This window comes from Gadus morhua, chromosome 9 (genome assembly GCF_902167405.1).
Source record: "Gadus morhua chromosome 9, gadMor3.0, whole genome shotgun sequence".
In the NCBI taxonomy this organism is placed as follows: domain Eukaryota; kingdom Metazoa; phylum Chordata; class Actinopteri; order Gadiformes; family Gadidae; genus Gadus; species Gadus morhua.
This window is the reverse complement of record NC_044056.1, coordinates 13,497,164-13,523,899: the sequence shown is the minus strand read 5'-3', so window position 1 is coordinate 13,523,899 and position 26,736 is coordinate 13,497,164. Positions and strand designations below refer to the sequence as shown.

The following is a 26,736-nucleotide window of genomic DNA, read 5'->3' as shown; positions in this document are numbered from 1 at the left end:
AATGATTGCTCAACATTTATGACTAGCTTCTATTATGAACTTTATATAAAGGTATTGTCAGCACTATAAGGGGCCCTCCGCATAATAATATCTATTGAGAAAAAAAAAATCCCTTTTATTGACAATTTTTCCCTTGTTACGAAGAAATAATTAGGCTGTACGTCACTAGGGCCTTAGACAAACAATAACAAACGCAACATCCACAAGGGGAGCAGAATAATTACAAGGCAGAACAGAGCTAAGGTATTTATTACATGATCGTTAATAGGCTGACACAGAGTGTGGCATGATAAAGGGTAACCACCAGAGGTCCACTTCAATCTTCTTCCTTCAGATACACAGGCAGGAAGGACAAGCCTGGATGCTAGGGCTGCAACTAGCGCTGGTTTCCCCTCTGGGTGTTCTGCTTGGTCCCTCCATCCCTCCCATCCGGCCTTCCACCCCCTCTGGGCTCTAGTCTTTCTTCTTGTAGTCCTCCAGGTGAGCCAGGATCCAGCCAGAGGGACCCAGGATGGTGACCACCATGACGGTCATAGCTATGGCCTGCTCCTGCAGGGAGGACATGCACACAGAGAGGTTTATATCCCTAGGGCTATGCATATCTTATTATACATTCATCATTTAGTAATTTAGAAATATTTCTAAATGAGATTAAATGCTGGTCACATGTTACCAGAGTGCAAAGGGAGGTCGGCAATATTTTGCTTTATCTGTCAGGCAAGAAACAAGTATTCATTTTATAATGATCCATGAATTCCTGAATTGTATGCATTAAGCGACTAATAGTGGCACCCCGCATGTGAAATTCATATTTCTGTATTTCTTTGAAATATGTTGAAATAGTGTCAATTATAATTTGTAATTATAATTGACACTATTTCAATATATTTCAAAGAAATTCAGAAATATGAACTTCTTCCGATACTGTTGAAAGAGCTTTATTTAGTGTTGTCTGTGAATTGACAATGCAGCACTTGTAGAAGGCTTTGAGCGACAGTTGGTTGGTGGATAACAGTTGATGACAAGTAGCAACGTCACTGTGCCAATCAAACACTTGACTAGATTGTTTTAGGATGCTATCCTCAGCACTCTGTTGACAATCCAATTAAAAAGGGCTCAGTGTTAAAATTAGGCTAAAAAGGCTACGAGAAAGCAGTCTTGTGATCAACTGTGTTAAAGCCATGATAGGTTGTGAAGATATGTTTGTCAAATCAGTGGATAAAGAAACTATTTGTTTCGACAATATCCTTGACATATTGTCTTTCTCTAGTTAGTGTGGTTGCAAAGCAAGCCACACTATTGTTATTTAACACATATGTTTGGAATTTGAATGTTTTAAATGACTTTGGTCAGTGACAATGGGTAGGCTATGCTGTATGTTGTTACATACGAAAGCATAAGAGATTGTTTGTTGGCAGGGCAGTATTGATGCATTTAAAAATACAATGAATGAATGAAGTAAAAGGGGTCACACATATCTGACATAAAACGTATAGGCTTAGGCTAGCATAGCCTACGTTTAGTTTGTCTGCCCAAAGTAAACCAAGCAAGGCAAAGCAAGGTCATAGAAACTTGGCACAAGTTCAAGTGGGCAGCGTTCTGCAATCATAAACCCAAGTCACCTGGTAATGTTCTTTAAAATAGGACCGAGAATGTAATTCATATTAACTAATAAATTACCGATTTAATGTAGGCATATGCCAGGATTAAATTCATCAACAATTTGATACGCACGGTCTATTTAATTACTGTTCTTCTTGGTCGTGTCGACCTACGTCTACGTGTGGGAATCGAGATTAATAATGGTCGACCGCACTTGTGTCGCAAGGAGACATGATAGCAGGGTGCTGTTTCTGAATAGGCCTACAGACCGCGCACGAGCTACGCAGTCTGCGAAAATGTTTTTGTGCTGTCCTCAGATAGCCTTGAGGTATGCAACACTTCACGCAGAAACGTAGGATATCGACGACTATGGACTAAACTACTTTTTGTAAACGATATGAGTCGCCAGTTTAATATATAATCAATATCGGTACAGCTACGCACTATCCGTGCTTGACTTCGCCCCTCAGGCTACAGGCAATAGACATTACACTTACCCCAGCTGAAATGTGGTGTTTGGCAGGTTTAGAATACAGATTGGCCCTCTGGACCAAGTTGGTCACTGAACGTTTTAAAAGTGTAACAGAGAAATTCAAAGTTGCCATGCTGCAAGGGTGTTGATGCGTCCGCCGTCAAATAAGATTATGGAGTGGCTAAGTGAAAGTGTGTGTTAGACTGTTTGAAAGGTGTGTGTGTGTGTGTGTGTGTGTGTGTGTGTGTGTGTGTGTGTGTGTGTGTGTGTGTGTGTGTGTGTGTGTGTGTGTGTGTGTGTGTGTGTGTGTGTGTGTGTGTGTGAGAGAGAGAGAGAGAGAGAGAGAGAGAGAGAGAGAGAGAGAGAGAGAGAGAGAGAGCATCTTGAGGTCTGTTTATAATGCTTATAGACTTGTTGTACCGTCTTATTATCCTTATATATTTAATTTAATATTCTACTATTTGATATGTATATATATTTTGAATTTACCGTTTTATATTTAGACCTACTATTTTTTTCTTTTACCGCCAATGTAAACGTTTGTTTCCCATGCTAATAAAGCTTTTTGAATTAAATTTGAAAGAGACCAAAAATAAACAAACGAATTAATATGATGATAAATTATATTCAATTGTAAGTCTACATCTATAGCTTTTGTTATCGATATTATTAGTTTCTTCTGACATCGTATGACAATCTGATGACAAATTATTTCGAACTTTATTGGAACAAATTGTTATTGGCAGTCGGAATCATATCGGTGGATCTTGCCACCATCTCCTGGTAAAACATTGTAGTGCAAGCTAATCTGTCCAGCACAGTCACTTGCTCTTCTGTCCCCGCTTAAACTGGCCACCAGTAATACGGTGACACTCTGAACAACATAGCCACATACTTGGTGGTAGATCTGTTTATAAGAATCCGGGCAGAGAACATTACGTGTGGTCTTCTAAATGTGTGTAGAGAAGACAGCGGCGGTCCAGAACTGGTAAGTCACGAAACTGCTAGTGGGATGACATGAGGGAAGTAGCTAGCCTAGTTTTCCGTTTAGCGTTTACTTCACTGCTCGGACGATGTTCACGCTAATAAAGAAACAGTGAACCGAGTTAATTGAAATTGCTTATTGACTTCTGTTCACGTAGGAATGGCAAACTGTATTAGCTTAGCATTATAGCTGTCACATTGAGCATCGTTTGGTTTCGTCAATCGTTTGCTCCCGCTAACGAATAACTTTAAATGTGATAATAAAGTGACCGCATTAGTGGTTGATATAAGATGGCCCAGAGTTAAGTTGACTGTGAACTGAACTAGCATAATGCCGAATGAAGTGCCGCTAGGATGTAAGCTAGGTTGTGAGTTGTCTTCCACGTTGGCACGTTTTGTTGTTTACATTTAGGGAGGGCTACAAGACCTCTCCGGAAGCCTATTATTCTTGGAATTTTATCCACTAGTGGGAGATTTGCAAAGTTAGTTATTTGGAACAAATATAGCTTTAGTTTCCAAAACTTTACTGCAACGTTACGTTCGAAACTGTATCACAATTTGATGGCGTATGACTGATTTCCCCAAATTCGGATCGTGTCAAACATTTATGCTTTTTTTATGCTTTTTTTGCTTGATGATTAATTGTGGTGTTATCGTCTCCCTCCCTCCACTGCTCCTTGATCCCCTGTTTCCCCCTGAATGCAGGTGACTTGTACAGTTATTTATTTTGCTGTACAATCACTGTGAATGTGGGTTGTGCTCTTGCACAGCTCTATATGTAAGGCTGTTTGGTTGTTCGTGGGTGTATGTATGTGTGTGTGCGTGGGTGTATGTGTTCCCCAACTCCACCATTATGTCTTCATATCCCTCCCTACTCCTGCCACCTCCAGTCCTCCTCCTTCTTTTCTTCTCCTTCCCGCTACTGATGCTTTTCCCAGAAACCTCCCTCTGCAAAGCAGTAGCCAGGAGGGCACCAAAATTGGGAGATTCTGTCACGCCAAACGAAGCAAACTGCAACGGTTCATGTAAGTGATCATGAGTGGTGAAATTTATTATGCAATTCTAGCTGTACAACAGGCTGCCTGGCTATTGTTACTCAAATAAAAAAAACGAACTTTGCCACGTTCTGTGATAAACAGGTTGACCACTGTTTGAATCACATTTTATTAAAACAAAAGGTTTTAGGTCAGTGAAGTTATTATGGGTCCCACCTTTATGTACAATGGAGGCCAAACAACGAAGTAGTTGTATCGGTGATGATTGTCAGTTTAATAGACAGATGATCTAGAAAAATATGCACTTTTTCATAGTTTAACAGAACCCACATTGTTTCGATTTTCTTAAAGGAAAACAGCTGTAAGAACCGTTTGATTTCACATACCTGCACGCTTTGTTTGGATTGTAGTGACTGGGTTGTGGAAGCTGAGAAAATAAGAGATATGGGGAGGTGTCTCAGTGTACTATATATTTTATGAAGAACCAGAGACATTTGTTTCGTTGGTGTTTTCCTCTTAATCACATTGCCCTGTGGTGGATGTATCATTTCAAGTGTGTGTGTGTGTGTGTGTGTGTGTGTGTGTGTGTGTGTGTGTGTGTGTGTGTGTGTGTGTGTGTGTGTGTGTGTGTGTGTGTGTGTGTGTGTGTGTGTGTGTGTGTGTGTCTGAAAACACAATACCATTGCAGGTAACATTCCAGTATGCAGCAAGCATTTTTTGTACTTTTTTTTACACATATTGGAAGACTTACAAATGAGTTGAACTTAGGCTGAGAGAAAGGCAGAGGAAGGCAATTGTGTAAGAGATTCTATTCTACATTGGTGTTGGAACAACTAGCAGCAAGAGAAAAGGATGCAGTCTCCAGGTGTTTAGACTAAATCATAAAAGACAAGAGCATGAGTTGTGATATCATTTTATGAACAACACAATCCATTTCTATAGTGCTGTTATCATAGTGTTATGGAAAGGATGAGAGGGGTTGCTTGTCTTTTGATTGGGCTCAATGGTGCCTCAAAGCAAAAAGAGGCTGCCTCCAAATAGAACTGGGGACTTTCTCCTACTTTCAAATGCATTCATGTAAGAAAACTAAGCAGGGTCTATTGTGTCTCTCCATTTAAGTTCATTGAGAGTGCATACTTGCCAGATTTGCTGTGCCACATAATTAATAATGTAACTAGTTTTTTTAACTAATATAGTGGTGACATGCGTTCATTTTAATTGATTTAAAATGTATCCTAATTAAATTGATTATGTTTTTATCATTTCAGAATGCCATTTAATTAGAGTTAAAGAACACAAAACTGCGTTCTGAGTTCTATTATAAACTCCTTCAATGCTTCAACAATTTACACTACCTTTTAACAAAGGTAAAGATGCATTGTTCTAATGCCAACATTTTATTGTTCTCTGTTCAGGTGAGGAGGCTCTCCCCAACAACAGCACAAAACAAGCCAGCGGTTTCTCTAATTCCAGCTCTAGCAACTCCTCTTCAAGAGTAACAGATGGACTTAACGTGTCAGAGCCCATTGACCAAACGTCTTTGAAACAAGGAACCATCCTCTCCCAAGGCAAGGCAACCTCTGTCATCTCTCTGCGCAACAATCACACAGTCTTCAACCATCCATCGAATGGCACTAAATTACTAGACAAAGCACTAAACCAACCACCAAACCCATCAACAGAAGAAAGGCCCCTCAGTGTTGCTCCACAACCGATTGACCCCCCAAAAGAATCTACAACGTCTGTGTCATCACCCAAACCAGCCACCAAACTAGTTGCTCATATTACCCAAACAACTGAATCTATAGTGAAACACCTGCTGGACCAAGCCTCCACATCGCCTTCCCCGATTCCCAGGTCCAATTTGTCGACCGATTCTCTCCATCTTTCAAATGGCCCTGACTATGCAGGTGGTCTTATTCCAGAAGACGCTAGCAATAAATCTAGTACCACCACTGCGACTGTCACTTCTAGGCCAGCCGTACCTGTAGCGCACACCAACCCTGCTGAATCTAGCACCATACCCACTGCATTACCACTTAGCCCAACCACATCAGCCCCAACAGCAGCGCCAGCACAGACGACAACAACCACTACTCCATCTACCACAACGACAACCATGACTTCCACAGGTGAGAAGAACCCCCAGCCACCAGCCTCACCATCTCCTCCTTCAGCCCTTAAACCCAAGACCTCAGTGACTACCGGTGCCCCTGTTGAGTTGTCTACTTCCACTACTTCTACTACTACTTTTACTTCTACTACTACTGCTGCTGCTCGTAGTGATGTTAGTACCATCTCGACTGCAATTATTTTCCATCTGGCAGACACTGCTTCTTTACTGGCCGTCTTGCTGTTCGGCCTGCTCTTCTTTGTAGTCACAGTGGCGTTGTTTGTGGTGCAGGCCTTTGAAAGCTACCGCAGGAAGGATTACACACAGGTGGACTACCTGATCAACGGCATGTACACTGACTCCGGTGTGTGAGGACGGGGAATGGGGTAATGCTACTAGGAGCTGAAGAGGGCTGAGAGAGCTTCAGCAAGGAAGAGCTGGCTAAGGTTTCCTCAGGAACTGGGTTCATTGTCTTCCTACCCCAGACTTACAAGGCATATACATGATATGAGTGCATTGTGGATCCCTTTCCATTTTTCTTTCCCGAAGATCACACGCATCGAATACATTTGAGAGGCAGCAGCATTGATAACAGTAGGGTTTTTGGGGGGTGACCTCTATGTTACAACACGGAAGAAGTAACTGAGGGTAATGTTTAAAGTTTCAATTAAATTGTTTTGGACAAGTGCAGACAATAGTCGTAGTAACTGGTGCCTTGATACACAGGTTTGGATTTGGCCTGTGTGAAGGTTTTAAGTGCTGAACCGCAAAAAAGACCTTGCATACAACACACCATACAAATTGTTTATGCACAAATTAATTTTGTTTACATTGATTATACATTTGCTTCAATTATTTTCTATTTTTATGGGATGGATATTGAAGGTTGGTGGTGACTTAATCCCTGATGTTATCGTTGTTTGGTAGAGGATACAATTTGAAATGTGTCTTTCAACCACACAACCAGCTGCAGAAAATGTACATCGTAAAAATGATTAAGTATAAGGAATTATTGGCACTTCTGCAATGATTCAAGATAGAAAAAAAACCAGAGAACTGCAAGTATTTTTCCGAGAAGGATGTTTGAGCCTTAAAAGGTATTGATGCCAACTGAGGAAATAGTTAGTTTTTCCGTCTTTCTTGCACACCAGCAGTGTATGGGCGCGCCTTGTGTTCTTCACACTTCTTTAAGGCCTATGTCTGGTCTGGATGGAGATGGGCCAGAGAGGGATGGGCCACCATGTGGAAGATTGTGTCGGTTGATTAAGTTTAAGGGGCTTATGCAAATGTAACCTCTCGCCATTTATTTTTTGCATCCGTCTGTTCATTTCAAATTTATTCCCTCCAGAGTCTTCCATTCTGTCGTTTGGTCTGCTTTTGCTATTCAATGTATCTCCATATATCAGAGTGTAACATTTGAACCACTTTATTTTTGATAATGCACTAAAGCTATATTTACCGGAATTCATAATTATGTATTGTGGACATGTACACCAACATTTCTGACTGGGTTTTGTAATTCATTGAACATTAAGCAAAGGCTTTCCTTTAACCATTTCAAATATTGCATTCCAGCCTGGACACTTGCAAACCATTATATGATTTTGTATAGAAACTAGTTTATGAACTTGTTTACTAACTTCAAAATGTTTATAATATGCACCAAAGGAAATTTACATTATAGAGCAAGCTTAACTATTGTTATTTTCAGGAACTTTGTAAATGAATGTAGCTTGTGTAATGCTGACGATGTCTCCAGCTCTGACTGAAATCCCTTTGTTTACATTTTTCTTTTGTTGTGTAATTTTACACATTCAATATTCACTTTTTATTTGCCTTGGGTTATTGTATCCATCAAAAACAGTTCCCAAAACCAGAAAACACAAACCGAATCATTAAGTGCATTTGATTCTCTCTGATTCCAAGATGAATAAAATGCCCTTTCATCTCCTCATTGATATACCGTACACTTAAGTCTTCCACATGGGCCATCGCCAAAGTTTGGCTGAAGCAGATCATTGTGGAGCCAGAGGAATAACAGCCATCATTCATTAGTGTTATGGATTCTTGAGTATTTGTATGTCTCGCAATACAGAAAAGTGAGTTTGGTGTCTGAGTGATTGTCTGTTTCTGATCAACTGGTGTTTGATATTCTGCATGTACCATGTAAGAACATTGATATACTGGGGTGAAGGCTGAGTATGTGTATGTGAAAGTATGTTTATGTGGGTTGTTCAAGTTTAGTTTGCAACTATTGATACTGCTCGGAAAAAAAGGTCACTATATTTCTGCGTGTGTCAAGTGTGACAAGTTTTCAGACATTACAAATCAGGTGTGACTTATTCTTCCTGTCATCTGCCAAAATGTGTATTTGCTAGGATTTTGACTTTGTTAATATTACTTGGAACTCACATTCTAAGATTTGCTCATGTTCGCAAATGTAAATGTCCAATATTATAGAAATAACACTGGCTCATGTGTTCACTATTGAATTATGTTTCATGGCCCAGTTAGTTCATTGAAGTCCTAATATTTCCATAAAAACTTTGACATTGTGTTAATGCACTATTGAAAGATGTTTATTTGCCAAAAAATAAATTATGAGAATCCTGTCTTTTTGTGATATTTCATTACATTAGACATGTGCTCCTGTGCAATTGCACCATTGACTGATGTTTCTGATTTATTTTGTCTATTTTGGCCAGATGCGTTCTCTTTGGCTTTTATAGTTACGCATATCATTTTAGTTGCGGCTAATTTTTAAGGATTCTTTAAGGATTTTATTGGAAGTATGTCTTTGGCTTGATAGTTTGAGATCCTTGTTGCTAATATTGACACAAGGTGGCATGGCAAATGCCAAGAAAAAATCTTCATCAGCACACCTTCAGGAAGACCCACAATTATTAGCACTATTTATTCTTCCTGGAATCTGCCAAATCACCTCACAAGCCCTATTGGACACATGACTGTACTTGACTAATCCGAGAGGATAGTGATATACTGTCAGATGTATAGTTAAAGAGAGGTATTATGTGGTACCCGCACACCTCTTCTCAGGTTTTATATACTTCTTTGCATAGACCATGTCAACATTGTAACCACTAATGTGGTTGCAAGTAATAGAAACCATAAATCTATCATTTTATTATCTAGAACTAAAACAGCGCTGCCCTCACACAAACACACACACACACACACACACACACACACACACACACACACACACACACACACACACACACACACACACACACACACACACACACACAAACACACACACACACACACACACACACACACAAAGACACACACAGATTGTGATGATCAGGTATTATCAGATAATTACAGAGGCTATCAGAAGTCATCATTGATGCTGCGGTAGGAAATGGCATGAGGTCATTTGAAGGGTGGACTTTCTTTAACCACTAGTTGGCGCCAAAAGGGACAAAACATTTAAAATAGGTGGTAAAAATACAGGACAGATTATCCTCTGTGATCTTAATAATAATAATAATAATAATAATCCTTATTATTATTATTAGTAGCTTTATATTTTTTAGAATAATCATCATCATGCAGGTTCAATTGCATAGTCCTATATATTTTATTGCTAATGTCATGTCCATTGGGACCGACATAAATAATATATATAATTAATGTTACTGAGTAAAATTAATTTTGTTTGGTGACAATCATTTCAACCTCAAATGTTTGGTAATAAAAGTCTATGAATGGAGATATTTAGATTACCTTAATAAAAAAAATAACGATTGTACTGAAGACAACAGAGGATCATTTTCCTTTTACTTGATTAACATAGCCTATGTTAGTAACTTGTTGTTACTAGTAAAAATGGAACTCTCAATTGTAATAATGATGTATCTTCTGTCTTGAATAAAAACCTTAACCAACCTAAGTGTAATTCTTCCACTGAGTAAAGCTTCTGGACTTGGGATAGGGCGAATAAAGTTTGGGGCCGAAGCTAAAATGGCTTGCCATAGACGTCAGTTCCGCCTGCCGTTATGTAGTACGCTGGGTCGTCGCTCAGCCTGGAGTACGAAGTAGCGCGAGTCGGCGGAACAAAAAGTATCGCTGGGATTCTTACAATAAAACTTTGGAGAAGCATTCACAGCGGAGTGGACTACTATACACCTTTCTCAAGGAGTAGACCACGCTCATTATGGAGTCCCAAATATGGATTTAAGGTGGAGACGACTTGCAATGGGAATTTTACTCAAGGAATTGGTGTTGCTTTGGAGTTGCTTGGTGTGGATAGTTCACGGTAGGTTGACTTGTTTGTTCGGGCACCCTTCGAAGGTAGCCACACGATGGTAACTGAACATGGAGCCCTCGGAGAAACTTGGAAGTAGTGCTGGGATTTTGTGCGGATAATAACCTTTTTGTAAACCTACCTACCTGCAAAGATAAAAAAACGTTGTTGTGAAACGTTATAATGTTATTATAACCAGTTAACGACGCGACTTATTGTACATTGCCCAGATATTTGGAGAGTCGAAAGGTTTTAGATTCCTCCGGCTCAGTTCTGCAACTCGAAGAACTGTCTAGGAAAGTGTGTGACGTGTGCGACATTTAATAACAAGTTACATCTTGGGTTATTTTTTTAAAAAGTACTTTTATTTACCGCCAACATACATTGTCAATAGGATTGTATGGCGAGCATCAACTAACTATTTGGCCAGTCGGGGCATTTCGCTCGGGCCTTAGTATCTTTAATAATCTCGCGGTCGGTGTCGGGTGTCAAACAAGACTTAAACCACAGTAAAATGTGTATATATGCATTTAAGACACGTTGTTGGTAGATTCATAACATATCTCCATATTCATAACATATTCCCACATTCCCTTTCATTTGCTTATGTATCTTTCACTATATTTCAACAACTTTTCATAAACGGGTCTAGTCTGCGACCTTCGAGCAATACATCCCAAAATCTGGGCTACCCTTTGGTGTTGTGATTCTATGATTTGGATTTCGTTTATCTGAGTGGATTAAAGCCGTTTCCCAGCATGTCTGAGAGATGGATGAAATTATTATGCTTTGAATTTATTTTTACTAAACTGCAGCCATACTGCCAGAGCGCAGAAAATACTGCACTCTTCCAGGGCTTTTAATTTGTGGTAGACCATATCTCAAAAATATAGCATTATTTTATTAGAATAAACAACTAGCATACATTTTACTGATTGGTCGGTGCAGTTTTGCATTACTCTTTGAAGCAGCTTTACACACGACTCCGATTTAAAATATGCTTAAAAATCACACTGGGCTTGAGAGCACATTTTGGATTCACCAGCAATATAATTGATCAGGCTGTAATATTTCACAGCATACATTTTCACTGTCCAATGCGTCCTAATAATTAAATTTATCAGTGACATTTCTTTATTACATTAACAAAAAAACGTTGAAAAGCAGAAACCTTTATAGTTCATACCTCACAGCTGCAGAGTACACACACACAAACACACAAGCACACACACACACACACACACACACACACACACACACACACACACACACACACACACACACACACACACACACACACACACACACACACACACACACACACACACACACACACACACAGACCTCACAAACAAAAACAGATATACCTTTGTGTTTAATCAAGGAACAACATCAACTTAAGACTATACGAGAGTTAATAAAGTGACAATAGACTTGCACTAAAATGTTAGATAAAGAATATAGGTCTACAATTAGAAATAGCTCAATATTCCCTCCAGATCAGGAGGATATGTGATTATGTGGTATGGTTCTGCCTTTCAAAATACATAGCTTTCCAAATGTGTGTTTATCGCCTAGCATGAACAATGTACAATTTAAAACGCATGCAATTTTATTTAGCAATAAGATCATTTCACTCACAGGACACAGCAAACTAGAGTGAAGCCTATTTTACAAGCTATCAAGGCGAACAAATCAAGTATGATGGGATGAGTGTTGGGGATGGACATTAATTTGCTGTTATGGTCAGAGGCGAATAACTGACATAGTCCCTCATAGTCCATAGTCCAGTAAGTTTTACTTTTGATGTTCTAAGAATGTTGGGAGAAGGGATCACACATTGCACCTCATGAAAATATTAGGCACACTTCACACATGCTGTCGAAAGCAGTGGAGTAGTGTAACGTCTACTCAAGCAGACCAAGCAAACATCACATCTCTTTGTGAAAATGTGTGTGTGTGTGTGTGTGTGTGTGTGTGTGTGTGTGTGTGTGTGTGTGTGTGTGTGTGTGTGTGTGTGTGTGTGTGTGTGTGTGTGTGTGTGTGTGTGTGTGTGTGTGTGTGTGTTACGTGTGTGTGTGTGTGTGTGTGCGCGTGCGTGCGTAGGTGCGTGGGTGTTGAAGTACTGGTCAAGCACGGATTGAATCAGCCAAAGCCTGATATTCTGTGAGTGCACATATATCAAGAAGTATACTTGATACTTGCAGCAAACATAAAAATGGCATTATGAGAGGCTCCACCTGGTTCCTTTGGTACCGAAACACCTGCCAAGCGATTACCTGAAGTTGTGAACACTTTCGGCACAAGTTGCACTTCCTGTTCTATTCACAGAACGTGAATGACTACGCTAGATCGGTGATCTTGAACGCATCCTGCTACAAAGGCTGATATTTGTTTAATTTGTCAACTCTTGTTTGATCACTCTCTATGCACCTCACAGGTGGAAACGTGCAAACAAACAAAATGATTTCCCTTATTACATGACTCAACACGGTCAGATCCCCCGGGTTGGATCCGCAAATATCATTGAAGCCAGAGCGCCACAGTGTCCGAAATACTGTGAATTACCTTGCGGGAACAATTAACAATATATTATAAACAATGGGTGGGTTATGTCAAATTGCCTACCCTTAGGCTTACAGGCTGGGATTAATGTTGTAAAATGAAATGTGTGTCAGGTGGAGTGGGGTCGTATGCTTAAGATATCATCAAGTATATATTCTGCTTTGTCTCTGTTTTGTGCTGGTGTGGAACAGAAACACTGTGCTGCTGTTTGGATACCATGTAGTCAGAGCACAAGGATGAGGGAAGGAATAAAACGGAAAGAAAGAAAGAAAAAAAGAAAGAAAGGAAAGAAAGGGAGATTGTTGTACTTACTGGGAAAGAAGAAGAGAGAAAAATTGTAAGGAGGTTGATTTCAATGGAATGAGAGTAGAAGGAATTAAAAGATATAAAGAAATGAGTGTGGAAGATGGAAAGTTTGGCGTGTATGGAGCAGGGCATGGGAAGGCAAGAAAGAAGAGGAAGTTAGTTCTAATCTAGACCACCTTATTTCTCCAAGTCCACTCATGCATACTGGCTAATTGCATTTCTATGTGCGGCGTGCGTGCCATGCACATTCTTCTTGTCCCAACTGGGGAGGTGAAGAGAAAATCTCTTCCTCCCTCCACATATTACCGGGAGGTTTCTGCAAAGTACGACCACATATGTGTTTCTGTGCTTCTGTGTGTATGTCTGTGTGGTGGGGACATTAAACCCCGGTTTTTGTGTCACACTCCCATTGTCCCTCCTTGTATCCTTCTTGCACCCAGATGGTAAACCCCTTAAAATCCCTTAAGAATCCCTTGAACTCCTCCGCTGCTCATACACACGTGCATACACACACGCTTAAAAGGTGGGTTGATTTTCTTCTTTGTTTTATGGGTGACAGGCATTTTGGCCCTCATTTATCATTTTGTGGAAAATCTACGATGAAATTCACATTGGGCCTACATACGGCCTCCAGGTGTGGGACACAACATTCTTGTATTCCCGACCCTTATCTTGGAGCACAGATAGCCTAACTGCACTACACATGATCTGTCATTTTCCACCCGAGTATAATATGCACTTAATAAAATAATTGACCCCATATGAGATCACACTATCCCACACATTAGGCCTTTAAAATATGACAGAATTATGACTTTTTGCTGTTGTGAGCATAAAAAAAATCCTCACCTACAGCACTCACTGTCTTAATGACAACTGTATACATTTTTCTGTATGTTCACGACTGTGAGGTGAAGCCAGGTGAGGTGACGTTTATTTCACTCTTACCATAGAATGTCTGAAATTCTGGCTACACATAAATATGTGGACAAAATGCATTTTGTCCACATGTGCCCACGAGCAAAAGCTCAGGAAAGTTGAAAAGTTATGAAAGCGACCATGATGGCTCTGTGAGTGTACGGTTACACTGGTCACAAATAGCCCATTTGCTTCCCAGTAGGTTATTGTAGAAAGACAACTCTACAAAATATGCAAGCGATTTTCATTCTTTAATTTATTGATCGGACCCAGCTATGACCACAGACGTGCGTTGGCAGGCAGTGTGTCTTTGGGCCGAGGGTATTAAGAGTTGGCTCGGAGATGTGCCAAAATGTGTGCCAAGCTCACCATCGTGCCAGCCGGGCCTTCGCCACAAGGCTTCACCACAGGCCGCGTGTCAGTAGCTGGGGCTGCAGCCGCCTGCTTCCGACAGCTATTCTTATTATTCTTAAAGAGGGATTGATGTCAAGTAACTCTACCGGTGTCATTTACAGGTACTGCTGGTTGTATAAAAAGTTTTTTTTATATTGTTGTTTTGAATCTGAGATGATGTTAGATGTTGTAGAGTGGAAAAGCGACATAGTTGCAGATTTAAAATTAAGATGTGTAAGATAATTTACTAATATATATTTTTTTCTTTTTTAAGTGAACTGATCTAGATATATCTGTATTCCATATCCTTTTACATTTCTGTTTCAAAAGTTTTTGTCTGTTCTAGGGTAAAATCCTGTGTTTATTTATTGTGATAGTTATGGCACACTTGCCTTCCCTACACTACGGCCCCAGTTGTGCTAAACAATAACTTTCTGCATCTATAAGGAAGCAAACGACAAAAGAAGGGAAAAACCGGGATAAATCTAGGTAGATTTGAGATGTGGAGGAGAGGTATTAAGAACTGTCACAGCTTTTGACACGGCTCTGTCTGGGGGTTTGGCTTCGGTTGCTTGTTGCTAATGATGGCAAACACAATGAGTGGGAAGGGCCCTGACAAGACAAAAGGTGTTCGCAATGTTGTTGTTGTATTTTCAATTCTGCAGAGTAAATGTTAGCAACAGACAGAGGCACAGATTTAACACACGTCACGAGTTTACTTTTATTAAAAACTTGAGTAGAGGATAGAATAATCAGCAATGGCCAATCATATTGAGTGTGCCTTAAACCACACAAATTACATAATAACATAAGCTGTACTAGAAAGGAAGTTAATAGTGATCACAGCACTCACACTCCCTTTCTCTGAACTCATCCCTTTGTCTTGCTAACACATCAGAAGTAGAACAGTGGATGCAGTTGAAGTAGGAGAGATATAACATACACAGGGCAAGAAATGAGGTCCTCTAGTTCTTAATGTTATATGATCATTCTGTGACATTATATTGACCATCCATTTTGGGCAGTATATTGCCCAGTAGCACTTCAAGGAGCTAAACCTGACCAAAAGGTTCCCCCCCGTCTGCTGTCTCCCCAGGCTCGCCTCTCCTGCTGTTTGCCAACCGCCGCGACGTGCGTCTGGTGGACGCGCAGGGCGTGAGGGGCGAGTCGGCGGTGGTGGTGGGCGACCTCGAGGACGCGGCGGCGGTGGACTTCCTGTACTCCGAGGGCCTGATCTTCTGGACCGACGTCAGCGAGGAGGCCATCAAACAGACCCACTGGAACCAATCGACCAACTGTAAGGCCGCCCCACTTATCCCGATTTTTTCACTCCGTAAGGATGTCTCTTCTAATTCAAGCATCTTTACTTATTCACTCTGTAAGGCTGCTCCACTATTCATCTTCACTGAGTCACTCTGTAAGGTTGCTCCACTTAATCATTAATTTTCACTTATTCGCTCTGTAAGGCGAATGTAGCCCCATCCTCACTTATTCAGTCTGTAAGGCACACTGTAGCCCCCTCCTCACTTATTCAGTCTGTAAGGCACACTGTAGCCCCCTCCTCACTTATTCAGTCTGTAAGGCTGCTCCACCTCCATCTTCACTTATTCAATCTGTGAGGCTGCTCCAGACCCCTCCTACCTTATTCACTCTGTGAGGCTGCTCCAGACCCCTCCTACCTTATTCACTCTGTGAGGCTGCTCCAGACCCCTCCTACCTTATTCACTCTGTGAGGCTGCTCCAGACCCCTCCTACCTTATTACTGTGAGGCCAACCCTCTAATTATTCACTCTGTGAGGCTGCTCCAGACCCCTCCTAACTTATTCACTCTGTGAGGCTGCTCCAGACCCCTCCTAACTTATTCACTCTGTGAGGCTGCTCCACCTCCATCTTCCCTTCACTATTTTATTGGTAACAGAGGTTTTAGAGAAGCCAGGAGATTGGTTACAATAGTCAAATCACCCAGACTGGTATGTTATTTTAACTACAGACAGACACTTAATCATAAATAGTTCAATCATTATATGCTGTTGATAACTGTTAATGTTAAATCGTATAGCTGGCCATGTACCTATTTGCATTTCTCAGATAATGTATCAAAAGGTGAATGGTTCCCATTCAACACACATCCAGTTTCTTTTTGTTGTATTATAGACTGGTGCAAACTGTGTGTTTGCTCACCGGACCAGATCAAAGTGTGATGGTTGTGCACAACTCTGACACAACCTTTACATGTTCTTGTACGCCAAAATAAATATCGGAAAAGAACAATGAATGTTTGGTCCGGACCTTTCAATATACTATTTATGTGAACATTTGAATATCTTCGCTACAAGCTTATTGTTCCGCCGTGCAGTGTGGGAACGTATATTATATCAACCTTCTTTTTATTTTGCTATGAAGTTTATCAAAGATACATTTTTATGATCAAACGTGGCATCCTAAGATATCATTTAGGGTAATAACTGTGAGTCTATATATTTTGCATTAGTTATGGCCTAGAGTATTATTAAACATAATTAAATCTACTGGTTGATTCAAGGTTGATACATCAGAGTCCCTGCTGTGTTAGCGCTGCATACAGGCACATTGGGCCAGCTGATTACTCTCATCAGACTGTAGCTTTGGTCTGTGCCTGTAATAAAATCTAAATGGCTGGTTTAAGAGCTTTCCGAATGCAGGATCTTCGCCTTGCAAATTCCTTTGATGTGTTTAACAATGGCACACATGCAGCTGTTTGCCTTGATTGTTCCTGTGTTCACTCTCACTGCCCCATGTGTTAATCTGGTCTCTCTTTCACTCTCACTGCCCCACGTGTTCATCTGGTCTCTCTTTCACTCTCACTGCCCCACGTGTTCATCTGGTCTCTCTTTCTGTCTCACTGCACCAAGTGTTCATCTGGTCTCTCTTTCACTCTCACCGCCTCACATTTTCATCTGGTCTCTCTTTCTGTCTCACTGCCCCGTGTGTTCATCTGGTCTCTCTTTCACTCTCACTGCCCCACGTGTTCATCTGGTCTCTTTTTCACTCTCACTGCTGCAAGTGTTCATTTGGTCTCTCTTTCACTCTCCCTGCCCCACATGTTCATCTGGTCTCTCTTTTCTCCCTGAAGCGTTTAAAGAAGCACTCGGGACAGGCCAGACTGCTGTTGTATCAGGATTGGATAGTCCGGACGGCCTGGCGTGTGATTGGCTGGGCAGGAAGCTTTATTGGACGGACTCAGAAACCAATCGGATTGAAGTGGCCAATCTGGATGGAAGTTCCAGGAAAGTCCTGTTTTGGCAAGACCTGGACCAGCCGAGGGCCATAGCTCTGAACCCAGCCCATCGGTAAACAGGAACTCGTTGACATGTCTGCGTGCTCTCTCCACCATGGTCCTTCTTTCTTCCATGAAATTATTACAAATAATCCATAGCAATGGAACAAACACATGCCAAATGATAGAGATGAGGTAAAATGGGTGTAAGAATTTGCGACCTCAGAATATTCCTTAGCTCCAGCTCCAGTCACAGCAGATCGATCTATTGTTGCGTTAGGCCAGAAGGTAAATAAACTAGAGGAATGTCATATATTTACCATCCTTTGACCTTTAAAAGCCAATAAAAGTTGTGTGTGTTTCTTGGAAATTCTGCCACTGATTAACAGCCGCATAAAACACTCACAGGTTGTGAGCTCATGTTGAACTGTTATTAGCTTATTAAGCCCTTAGGTTTTGCAATTGTTGTTTCAACCACACTTGCCACACTCATGCAAGCACACACACACACACACACACACACACACACACACACACACACACACACACACACACACACACACACACACACACACACACACACATTTGTACTTCAAGCAGTCTCGTAAACTTGGATTACTTATTTTATGTATTCCCTTTACCTGTATTGAAGGTTAACCCCTTTAAAGAAGGATAAAGAAAAACAATCTCCTTTAGTGCAATCTCTTTTCATAATATATTTGACGCACATCAAAAATTTCAGAATGTGCTTTCCAAACATTCCATGGATGTTAAGAAGATGTCTCTTATGTGTTTCAGCTCAATGTACTGGACGGACTGGGGGGAGGACCCCAGGATCGAGAGGGCAGGGATGGATGGCAGCAACAGGTACTGGGATCAAGACCTGACTGGAGAAACCAGTTGTTGGGACTGGTTTGTTGTTGGGAGTTTTTTCTTCCGGCCAGGACTCCCTGCTCATGCCACCATGTGCTGGTGGCATGGTGGTCAATTAATGCTTTGAAACTGACACTCTGCTTGGATTGTTTTGTTCTTCCTTTCTCAGGGAAGTGATTGTGGTGAGAGAGATATACTGGCCCAATGGGCTGACCATTGACTTGGTGGAGCAGAAGCTGTATTGGGCCGATGCAAAGCTCAGCTTCATCCACAAAGCTAACCTAGATGGATCTGCACGGTACGATTCTCTCTGCTGCTCTGTTTCTGACATGAAATGTGCGCCTTCTGATGGGGATCCAACATGGGTTGTTCTCGTAGTTCTCAAGTTCTCAGGTTCTTCGGAAAACAAGATATAAGAGTCATAGGTATTTAGCAAAAAGCAAAGCTATTCTTTCATTTGAAATAAGAAAAATATACACACACACACGCATGCAAACACATACACAAATGTTCACTAAATCGGTAGTGTGAGTCTGACATTACGACGGAAAGAGAGAGATGGTGGTGGGGGTAGCTATCCAAACCAAAAACATATGGAGGCCCCAATCATAACATACGCTGGCCCATTGCACAGCCCCTTACCATTTCTATCTCTCTCTCACTTCCAAATTAGTCTTTGGAAGTGAGCTTTTCAGCCCTATTTTCAAGAGTTACAACATGTCTCTATAGTTGTTTTGAAAGGCAGTTAGCAGACATGCCAGGGAGCCACTGGTCAAGGTTCACTGGGATCACTTTGGACCCACCCTTCTTTTTTTACCTTACCTTTTGGTGTATTTAAACGTTTAAACGTAAGATGTTTTCAAAGTAAGTACATGGCAAATAGGCTGAACGATAGTAACATAATAACCACCATCTTTGTGGAGAATTCTGCAATAAATCGACAGAAATTGTAAAAGTATATAGAATTGATGGTACACACATATACAAACCCAGAACATGCTGCCAGACAGTTCAGAGAAGACATACATCCATGTTGACTGCAGTTCTGAATTTTTCAAAAGGCATCAAGTACTACAAATAATAAAAGACAGTAAAATGAAAGAACACAAATACCCATTCATCTTGACCTGTATTTGCATGCGCATAGACATTTACTAAATCTAAAAAAAAATGAAGTTACCGAGGTACTATCAAAGGTCAAGTAAATATCAGGTAATCTGGGGACATTCCACATCATGTGTATGACTACGTGCCCCCTCCCCCCCATGCAGTGAGCCGGTGGTGGAGGGCACCCTGACCCACCCGTTCGCCCTGACGCTGTCTGGGGAGACCTTGTACTGGACGGACTGGCAGACACGCTCCATCCACGCCTGCAACAAGCACAACGGGGCGGAGGCCCGCGAGATACTCAACGGCATCTACTCTCCCATGGACATCCAAGTGCTGGGACCCCAGAGACAGCCCTACAGTACGTTGTGTGTGTGTGTGTGTGTGTGTGTGTGTGTGTGTGTGTGTGTGTGTGTGTGTGTGTGTGCGTGTTCCTGTGCTGCATTTCTTAGACCAGAGAACATTGGGGAGCGACCGATCCTCCAGCACCACGTGGCTTTCTGTTTAGTGGAGTTCAGGGGAGTAAAACACTCCTTCTCCAATGTTGTGAATACGTGAAGCCTTTTAAGGATGCATTTTTTTACTCATGGCTGATTTAGAAAACTTGGATTTTCCATTGTTGTTTACTTCTAAATACATTTTTACATTTTTTTTTTTTTTTTTTTTTCTCTCTCTCTCTCTCTCTCTCTCTCTCTCTCTCTCTCTCTCTCTCTCTCTCTCTCTCTCTCTCTCTCTCTCTCTCTCTCTCTCTCTCTCTCTCTCTCTCTCTCTCTCTCTCTCTCTCTCTCTCTCTCTCTCTCCATACCTTTTCTCTGTCTTCACCCCCTGCCCCACCACCCTTCTAGTTCATACTCCATGCAGTGACCTAAACGGTGGCTGTAGCCACCTCTGCCTGCTGTCTCCAGTTGAGCCCTTCCACAGCTGTGCTTGCCCCACGGGAGTGCAGCTCAGACAGGATGGAAAAACGTGCAAACCCGGTACGTACAATCACAGCAACCCCTCCCCCGTGCCAGCATTAATGCTTGGACAATGCTCACGCACATGTGACAATATGTATAAGAAGCCACGGAGAAAAAATCTCACACAAACTAGCACCCATAAACCCACGGAGGCAAACTGGGGATGGGACTAAATCACATACGTTCTTTTCAATTGATGATCTATCTAGTGTCAATTGAATTTAGGTGAGCTAAAGATGGGGTGTGTTAAATTTCTAATTTATGATGAGCTGACCTTCCATTTAGCCCCTCCCTAGAATGGCCACTGTCCAATCCTACGTTAGCAACCGTAACTAGGTGCAGGAGGCATGCCGAGCTTTCAGAAATAAAACGGTATCTTGACTGGCCCTGCTGTGAGAGAACATTAATGTTGCTGTATATATTTGTCCTGCACGTGAACTGTCATGCTGTGTGTCTGTGAACCCTGCGTTGGGGCTGCGGAACCTTTCCCTTGCTTTGAATGCCCACCACATATCACATATCTCCACCGACAAATGGAATTGTTGTAGCTCTCAAATGCATATTCTAGGGCTTTCTTTCTACTTATTCCAGAAATGTGATTTTATTTCCTTTGGAATATTTGGTGCTGATATTGTGGAAAACACAATATTCACTTTCTTCCACATTAACAAAGGGAGGTGGGACTTAGCGAAGGTTGAATTACTTTTACGTCATATTGCAACATGTGTCTTTATTTATTCTTGTGCATAGGTTAGTTATGTATAGTGTTGTAATGTCTGTGTTATGAGCAGCACATGTTTGCCCCCACAGTGTTTCTAACTTATGAGTTGTTAAATAAGTGCCGTAATCCAAAACGGACACAAACTGATCAGCAGCCATATTGATCCCACAGTAATTAAACAATTAGACGGTTTTCTGTCTGGCTGACAAAAGCATGTGTGTGTGTGTGTTTCCTATAGGCTATGTGAGTGTATTGTGTTTGAATGAGCGATGTAGTCCACTCCGAAAGCTGCTGTTGACAATTAACACAACAATACCCCATTGTTGTAAAATGGGGTGTGTGTGTGTGCTGTTTAAGTGTGTGAATGACAATGAGCAAAACCCAGGCCTCTTAATTTGTTGTGCTTGGCTGGTTAAATTGAAGGCATTTGTTATTGTGGGGGCAGGTGTGTGTCTGTGTGTGTGTGTGTGTGTGTGTGTGTGTGTGTGTGTGTGTGTGTGTGTGTGTGTGTGTGTGTGTGTGTGTGTGTGTGTGTGTGTGTGTGTGTGTGTGTGTGTGTGTTTGTGTGTTGGGGGCTTCTTAATTCTCAAGTTGAGTGAAGCGAGGAGAAGATCACAGCCAATGCTCCTCCCTCTTTCTTTGCCTTCCACTTCCCTCTCTCGCAATGTTCATTTATTCCGCCCTCGGTCCACTGGCTCTGTTTAAAGACGGCAGCATTCTGTCTATGTCACATCTGATTGGCATCAGGAATGCCCATTTCTGATTGGTTAGCTGGGCTGCATCTGCTCCTACTAACATTCAAAGCGTGAGTTTTTCCTCACACTCCTGGTGTCCATGGGGGAAGGGAGTTGGAGATAGACGGAGGTAGATATATTAGCTGGCTAGTGAAGTCTGGAGACAACAAAGACAAGAAAGGCTGGGGAGAAAGTACTTTGAACCAAATGATATATAACATAGTCAGAGCCAATACAAAGGCTAAAGCTGTGTGTGTGTGTGTGTTGTGATATAATTGGTCCCTCTAAATCAGACCGAGCGGCAAAACAAAAGAACCTCCAGAGGGTTCTCGGGAAGGTTGTTTTTGTGCTTTGATTGGCCAGGACAAAAAAACAAATCTTTACGCTCAAACCCGTGAAACTCTCTCTCCAACCCCCTTTTCACTTCGCCATGGGGGGCTGCAAGCCTTCCAGTAGGCTACTCAATTTTGTCCTTAAGTTGAACTGTTTTAAGACATAAAACAGAATGTCCACCAGACCCAAGCCTATGTCACGCCTGCCTGGAGCCTTCAGTAATTCTTTGGTAGTGTTTGCTTTTTATTGCGTTTGTATTGGCATTAATATGTGCACATTTTTGTAGGATAGACTGCGCCGGCTATGCCCAAAATAATTACTTATTAAAGCTGTACTATATATATATATATTTACTATAATCATTGCAAGCATAACTTTTGTTGAAAGGATTAGAAATGATGTATATAATTATGAATAATATGAAAACCCAGCGGTCTAAGGGAGCAGCTTGGGCAAAGGAAAGGAACTTGCCTCCCTTGGCCTCCACCCTCATGCCCTCATTAAAGGATTCAGCTGGGGTCCAGATCCTCCAGCCATGGATCTCCATGAATCCAAGATGTTACTTCATCCTTACGGAGAGTACATTTAGAATTGGTCAACATGACGCTGAAGGCGTTTTATAGTGTGCATTCCACAGCTTATCAGGAGACGAGGCATGAGGCATGTTTTAACCAGCTGTCGCTGATCACGCTCTGTGTCCAGGAGCGGAGCAGGTTCTGCTGCTGGCCCGGAGGACCGACCTGAGGAGGATCTCACTCGACCTGCCCGACTTCACTGACATCGTGCTACAGGTACTCAAACATGTGCACACTCATACACACATACGCACGCACGCACACACGCACGGACGGACGCACGCACGCACAAACGCACGCATGCACGCACACACACACGCACACACACACACACACACTATAATATGTGAAAGTTGAGTAGAGTTAGTAGGGTTAACAACTGCTAAAGGACTTGGAACAGGGCATAATGCTTTCCCAGTGTGTGAGCAGCAGCAAACGCACATCCACACACTCCCTTGACCGGGCTGTCTCCTGCCCCCAGGTCGAGGACATCCGGCACGCCATCGCTATCGACTACGACCCCGTGGACGGCCACGTGTACTGGACCGACGACGAGGTCAAGGCCATCCGGCGCTCCCGCATCGACGGGAGCGACGCCGTCACCCTGGTCAACACGGAGCTCGACCACCCCGACGGCATCGCCGTGGACTGGGTGGCCCGCAACCTGTACTGGACCGACACGGGCACGGACCGGATCGAGGTACAGGCCGGGCTCCGACATCGACCCGCGGCTGTTGCTTTGCACGTCATACCGTGATCTCACACGCGTCTCAACCTGTGCCGTCCACAGGTAACGAGGCTCAACGGAACCTCCCGCAAGATCCTGATCTCCGAAAACCTGGACGAACCGCGAGCGATAGTCCTGGACCCCGTCAGCGGGTGAGCGTGTGCGCTCGCCTCGGATGGGTTCCTCTGTGTATTGAGTGCAGGTGTTCTGAGGATGTATCCCCCCTCCACGCCTACACATACACATTTCTAACCACTCTTGCTCTGTGTTCCTCTAGCTTCATGTACTGGACGGACTGGGGCGAGCGACCCCAGATAGAGAGAGCCAACCTGGACGGGTCGGAGCGTCTGGTGCTGCTCAACACGTCTCTGGGCTGGCCCAACGGGCTGGCCATCGACCACGCCGCTGGGAAGCTGTACTGGGGGGACGCCAAGACGGACAAGATAGAGGTACGCTCGTGCTGGGCCGGGCCTTGTTTGCACTCATTTACACTCTCTTTCCTTTCTGGTTCCAATGGCTGCACTCATACCAGGCGTCCTGAATGTCCCTCCAGGATAAGGTCACCTTAGTGGGGTTTTCCTCACGGCCCAATGGTTGTGAGGTACTTGTGAATACAATCCCAGTCCCACCGCATTGTTACCACCGCGTTGTTTACCACGCAGCAGCGAGGGCAAGTGGGCCCACATTCTAGAGATGCAGTGGTCACGGATCACCGGCTGAACGCTCACCATTTAAAAGTGCTGATCTCTGTCTATCTCTCTGTCTTCCTGGCACCTCCCTTCTCCCGGCTCTGCACCTCCCACTCCCTCATGATCTGTTAAAGGCTGGAAGGACAAATGTTAATGGCCCCTTTTGTGGAGATTCTCCCTGTTATTGTTGCTGCAATGGTTTGAGCAGAAGATGAAGAAGTATGCATTACTTCGGCCTGTGTGTGTGTGCATGTGTGTGTGTTGTTTCATGTTCAAAGGAAAGGTTCATATTGAAGTCATGCAGGCGTGAGTGTGGGTTTCAAAGTCCATCTGTTGTGAAGCTGAAGGCGTGTTGTCATTGACTGAGATGGCTCCGATAGTTGGGAACCTCATAGGCTTTGTTAAATATCCAAGAGCACGCAATGATGGTCACATGCATTTTAAAAATGAAAAAGTTTTCAAATGGATAATTATTTAATGCATAAATATTTGCTGGTGATGCCAGCAAGAAACTAAATGGCATCAACCACTTAACATTGTAAGGAATGATAAATGACTGACATGCAGGCCTATTTCTCATTTAATCAGTGGATTGTGAGGTTCTTTCACAGCCATTCTCCCCTCCTTTTCCCCCTCTTGTTCTGTTTTCAACTCTCTTTTTAGTTTTTTTTTTAAGAAATCTGACTCTTCAATTGCCACCTCCCTCACCCCCAAACTCCACCCCTCCCACCTCAAAACCTCCTCCACCCCACTTCATGGTGAAAGAAAATAGCTTCTGAAGTCGCCGCACTCAGACCACCTCCTTTGAAAAGCTGTGTGTATGTGAGCCCGGTGTGTGTGTGTGTGTGTGTGTGTGTGTGTGTGTGTGTGTGTGTGTGTGTGTGTGTGTGTCTGAGAGAGAGCTTGTGTGTGTATGTCTCTGTTGGCCACTTTGATGGATGTATTGCCTTCTTTATGCGCACACACACCCACACACACACACACACACAAAATGTCTGCTTTGTTGTGCGATTATGCAGATTTATTGCACATGGCACATTCATTCACTCGGCAGAGCAATAAGGTATTTTGTCATGTCTTTATCTGTCTGTATGTCTGTCCAGCTTGACATCTGATACATTATCTGTATTTTTATTATATAGACAGAAGTTTGGAATTCATAGAACAACCATTACTATTATGGTTGTCCTTTACTGCTGTTGGTCTGTGAAATCTATTAAATCAACTACAGGAGTGAAATTGAATTGCCCCCACATTGCATCGGTACATGTATGAGAACATCTACTTAGCAAACCATCATTTTTAGGAGGTTTTAGATATCCTACTTCCTGCTACAGTACTCTTGACATTCTTTCAACACCCCCTAGAAACAACAGCAGGTGGCCTGGCAGAGATTGTGTAGTTGAGAGTCTATCAATAAAGATTTAAATTAGAGCCATCATCTGGAGTTCATTGTCCCCTTTTTGCGCCATGAAAGACGATGAATGACATTGCTCTCCAAAACCTTAGGGCCTCCTTTTAAAACCCTGTCCTCCATAATGATGAGACCCAGGAGCCGATCTAAGGACAGTATACACCTACACATACCATTCTCACACAAACACACACGCACACACACAGACACACAGTTGGGCAGAAACTGAAGTGACCTGTCTTGTTCCCCCCCCCACACACACACACACGCACGTTTTGGCAAGCTGACAAAAAGGATTTAGTCCAGCCTGTTGTTGTCATTATAAGTGTATTAACCTTTTCAAAAAAAAGCTTGTGTGCATGTGTGCATGTGCGCTTGTGTGAGATTGTGTGTAGGTAAGGCCCTCAGGGTGGAAAAAAGCCCCAAAACACCTTGTCATTGCTCAGAGTTTCCACTGTCTCCTGCCATTTCTCTCCTGCTTTCTCCTTCCCGCTGGAAGAAAACACAAAGCAGTGTCTGTAGCTCTCATTTAGACATCAGCTCTCTCGCTCCTCGTTTCCTCGTGTGCTGTGGGGAGATGTTGCTTCGTGAGACTACTGCTTGCTGCACATTTTCTTTCCCCTTTTCATTGGGCCGTTGACATTCAACATTGCTTGATTGTCTTTTCTGCTATGTAAACACAACTTGGTTCACATTGAAACTGTAGTGGCTGTAACACAACTCGGACCAC

At 42.5% G+C, this 26,736-nt stretch overlaps 3 protein-coding genes across 4 annotated transcripts in view; 2 read left to right on the top strand and 1 right to left on the bottom strand.

Moving 5' to 3' along the window:
* Nucleotides 1-232: 232 nt before the first annotated feature.
* Nucleotides 233-2,309, bottom strand: cox8b (cytochrome c oxidase subunit 8B). Its single transcript, XM_030366585.1, has 2 exons — nucleotides 2,100-2,309; nucleotides 233-549 (listed from the first exon to the last, which is right to left on the bottom strand). The coding sequence occupies exons 1-2, from the start codon at nucleotides 2,205-2,207 to the stop codon at nucleotides 454-456; spliced, it is 204 nt and encodes a 67-aa protein (XP_030222445.1). The 5' UTR covers nucleotides 2,208-2,309; the 3' UTR covers nucleotides 233-453.
* c9h11orf24 (chromosome 9 C11orf24 homolog) lies at nucleotides 1,472-8,780 on the top strand. Of its 2 annotated transcripts, none has more exons than XM_030366549.1 (3): nucleotides 1,472-1,930; nucleotides 3,764-4,083; nucleotides 5,469-8,780. In XM_030366549.1, the coding sequence occupies exons 2-3, from the start codon at nucleotides 3,912-3,914 to the stop codon at nucleotides 6,536-6,538; spliced, it is 1,242 nt and encodes a 413-aa protein (XP_030222409.1). In that variant the 5' UTR covers nucleotides 1,472-1,930; nucleotides 3,764-3,911; the 3' UTR covers nucleotides 6,539-8,780. The 2 variants fall into 2 exon arrangements, with proteins under 2 accessions (XP_030222409.1, XP_030222408.1); XM_030366548.1 differs by lacking the exon at nucleotides 1,472-1,930 and adding an exon at nucleotides 2,803-3,062.
* Nucleotides 8,781-10,184: 1,404 nt separating this feature from the next.
* The window catches only part of lrp5 (low density lipoprotein receptor-related protein 5), a 37,367-nt gene continuing 20,815 nt past the window's right edge, over nucleotides 10,185-26,736 (top strand). The window contains exons 1-11 of the mRNA XM_030366466.1: nucleotides 10,185-10,448; nucleotides 15,715-15,915; nucleotides 17,731-17,947; nucleotides 18,673-18,741; nucleotides 18,917-19,045; nucleotides 20,019-20,215; nucleotides 20,700-20,831; nucleotides 23,304-23,392; nucleotides 23,658-23,876; nucleotides 23,967-24,055; nucleotides 24,181-24,352. Coding sequence (XP_030222326.1) covers nucleotides 10,361-10,448; nucleotides 15,715-15,915; nucleotides 17,731-17,947; nucleotides 18,673-18,741; nucleotides 18,917-19,045; nucleotides 20,019-20,215; nucleotides 20,700-20,831; nucleotides 23,304-23,392; nucleotides 23,658-23,876; nucleotides 23,967-24,055; nucleotides 24,181-24,352 — 1,602 coding nt within the window. The 5' untranslated portion in view covers nucleotides 10,185-10,360. The remainder of the gene's footprint in view (nucleotides 10,449-15,714; nucleotides 15,916-17,730; nucleotides 17,948-18,672; nucleotides 18,742-18,916; nucleotides 19,046-20,018; nucleotides 20,216-20,699; nucleotides 20,832-23,303; nucleotides 23,393-23,657; nucleotides 23,877-23,966; nucleotides 24,056-24,180; nucleotides 24,353-26,736) is intronic.

What these genes read in the sequence shown, in the direction of transcription:
- cox8b (XM_030366585.1), bottom strand. Translation starts at nt 2,207, where the DNA reads ATGGCAACTTTGAATTTCTCTGTTACACTTTTAAAACGTTCAGTGACC. An exon ending in AACACCACATTTCAGCTGGG is followed by an intron (nt 550 to 2,099) that starts GTAAGTGTAATG and finishes TCCTCCCTGCAG; the next exon opens with GAGCAGGCCATAGCTATGAC.
- c9h11orf24 (XM_030366549.1), top strand. Translation starts at nt 3,912, where the DNA reads ATGTCTTCATATCCCTCCCTACTCCTGCCACCTCCAGTCCTCCTCCTT. An exon ending in AGCAAACTGCAACGGTTCAT is followed by an intron (nt 4,084 to 5,468) that starts GTAAGTGATCAT and finishes TTCTCTGTTCAG; the next exon opens with GTGAGGAGGCTCTCCCCAAC.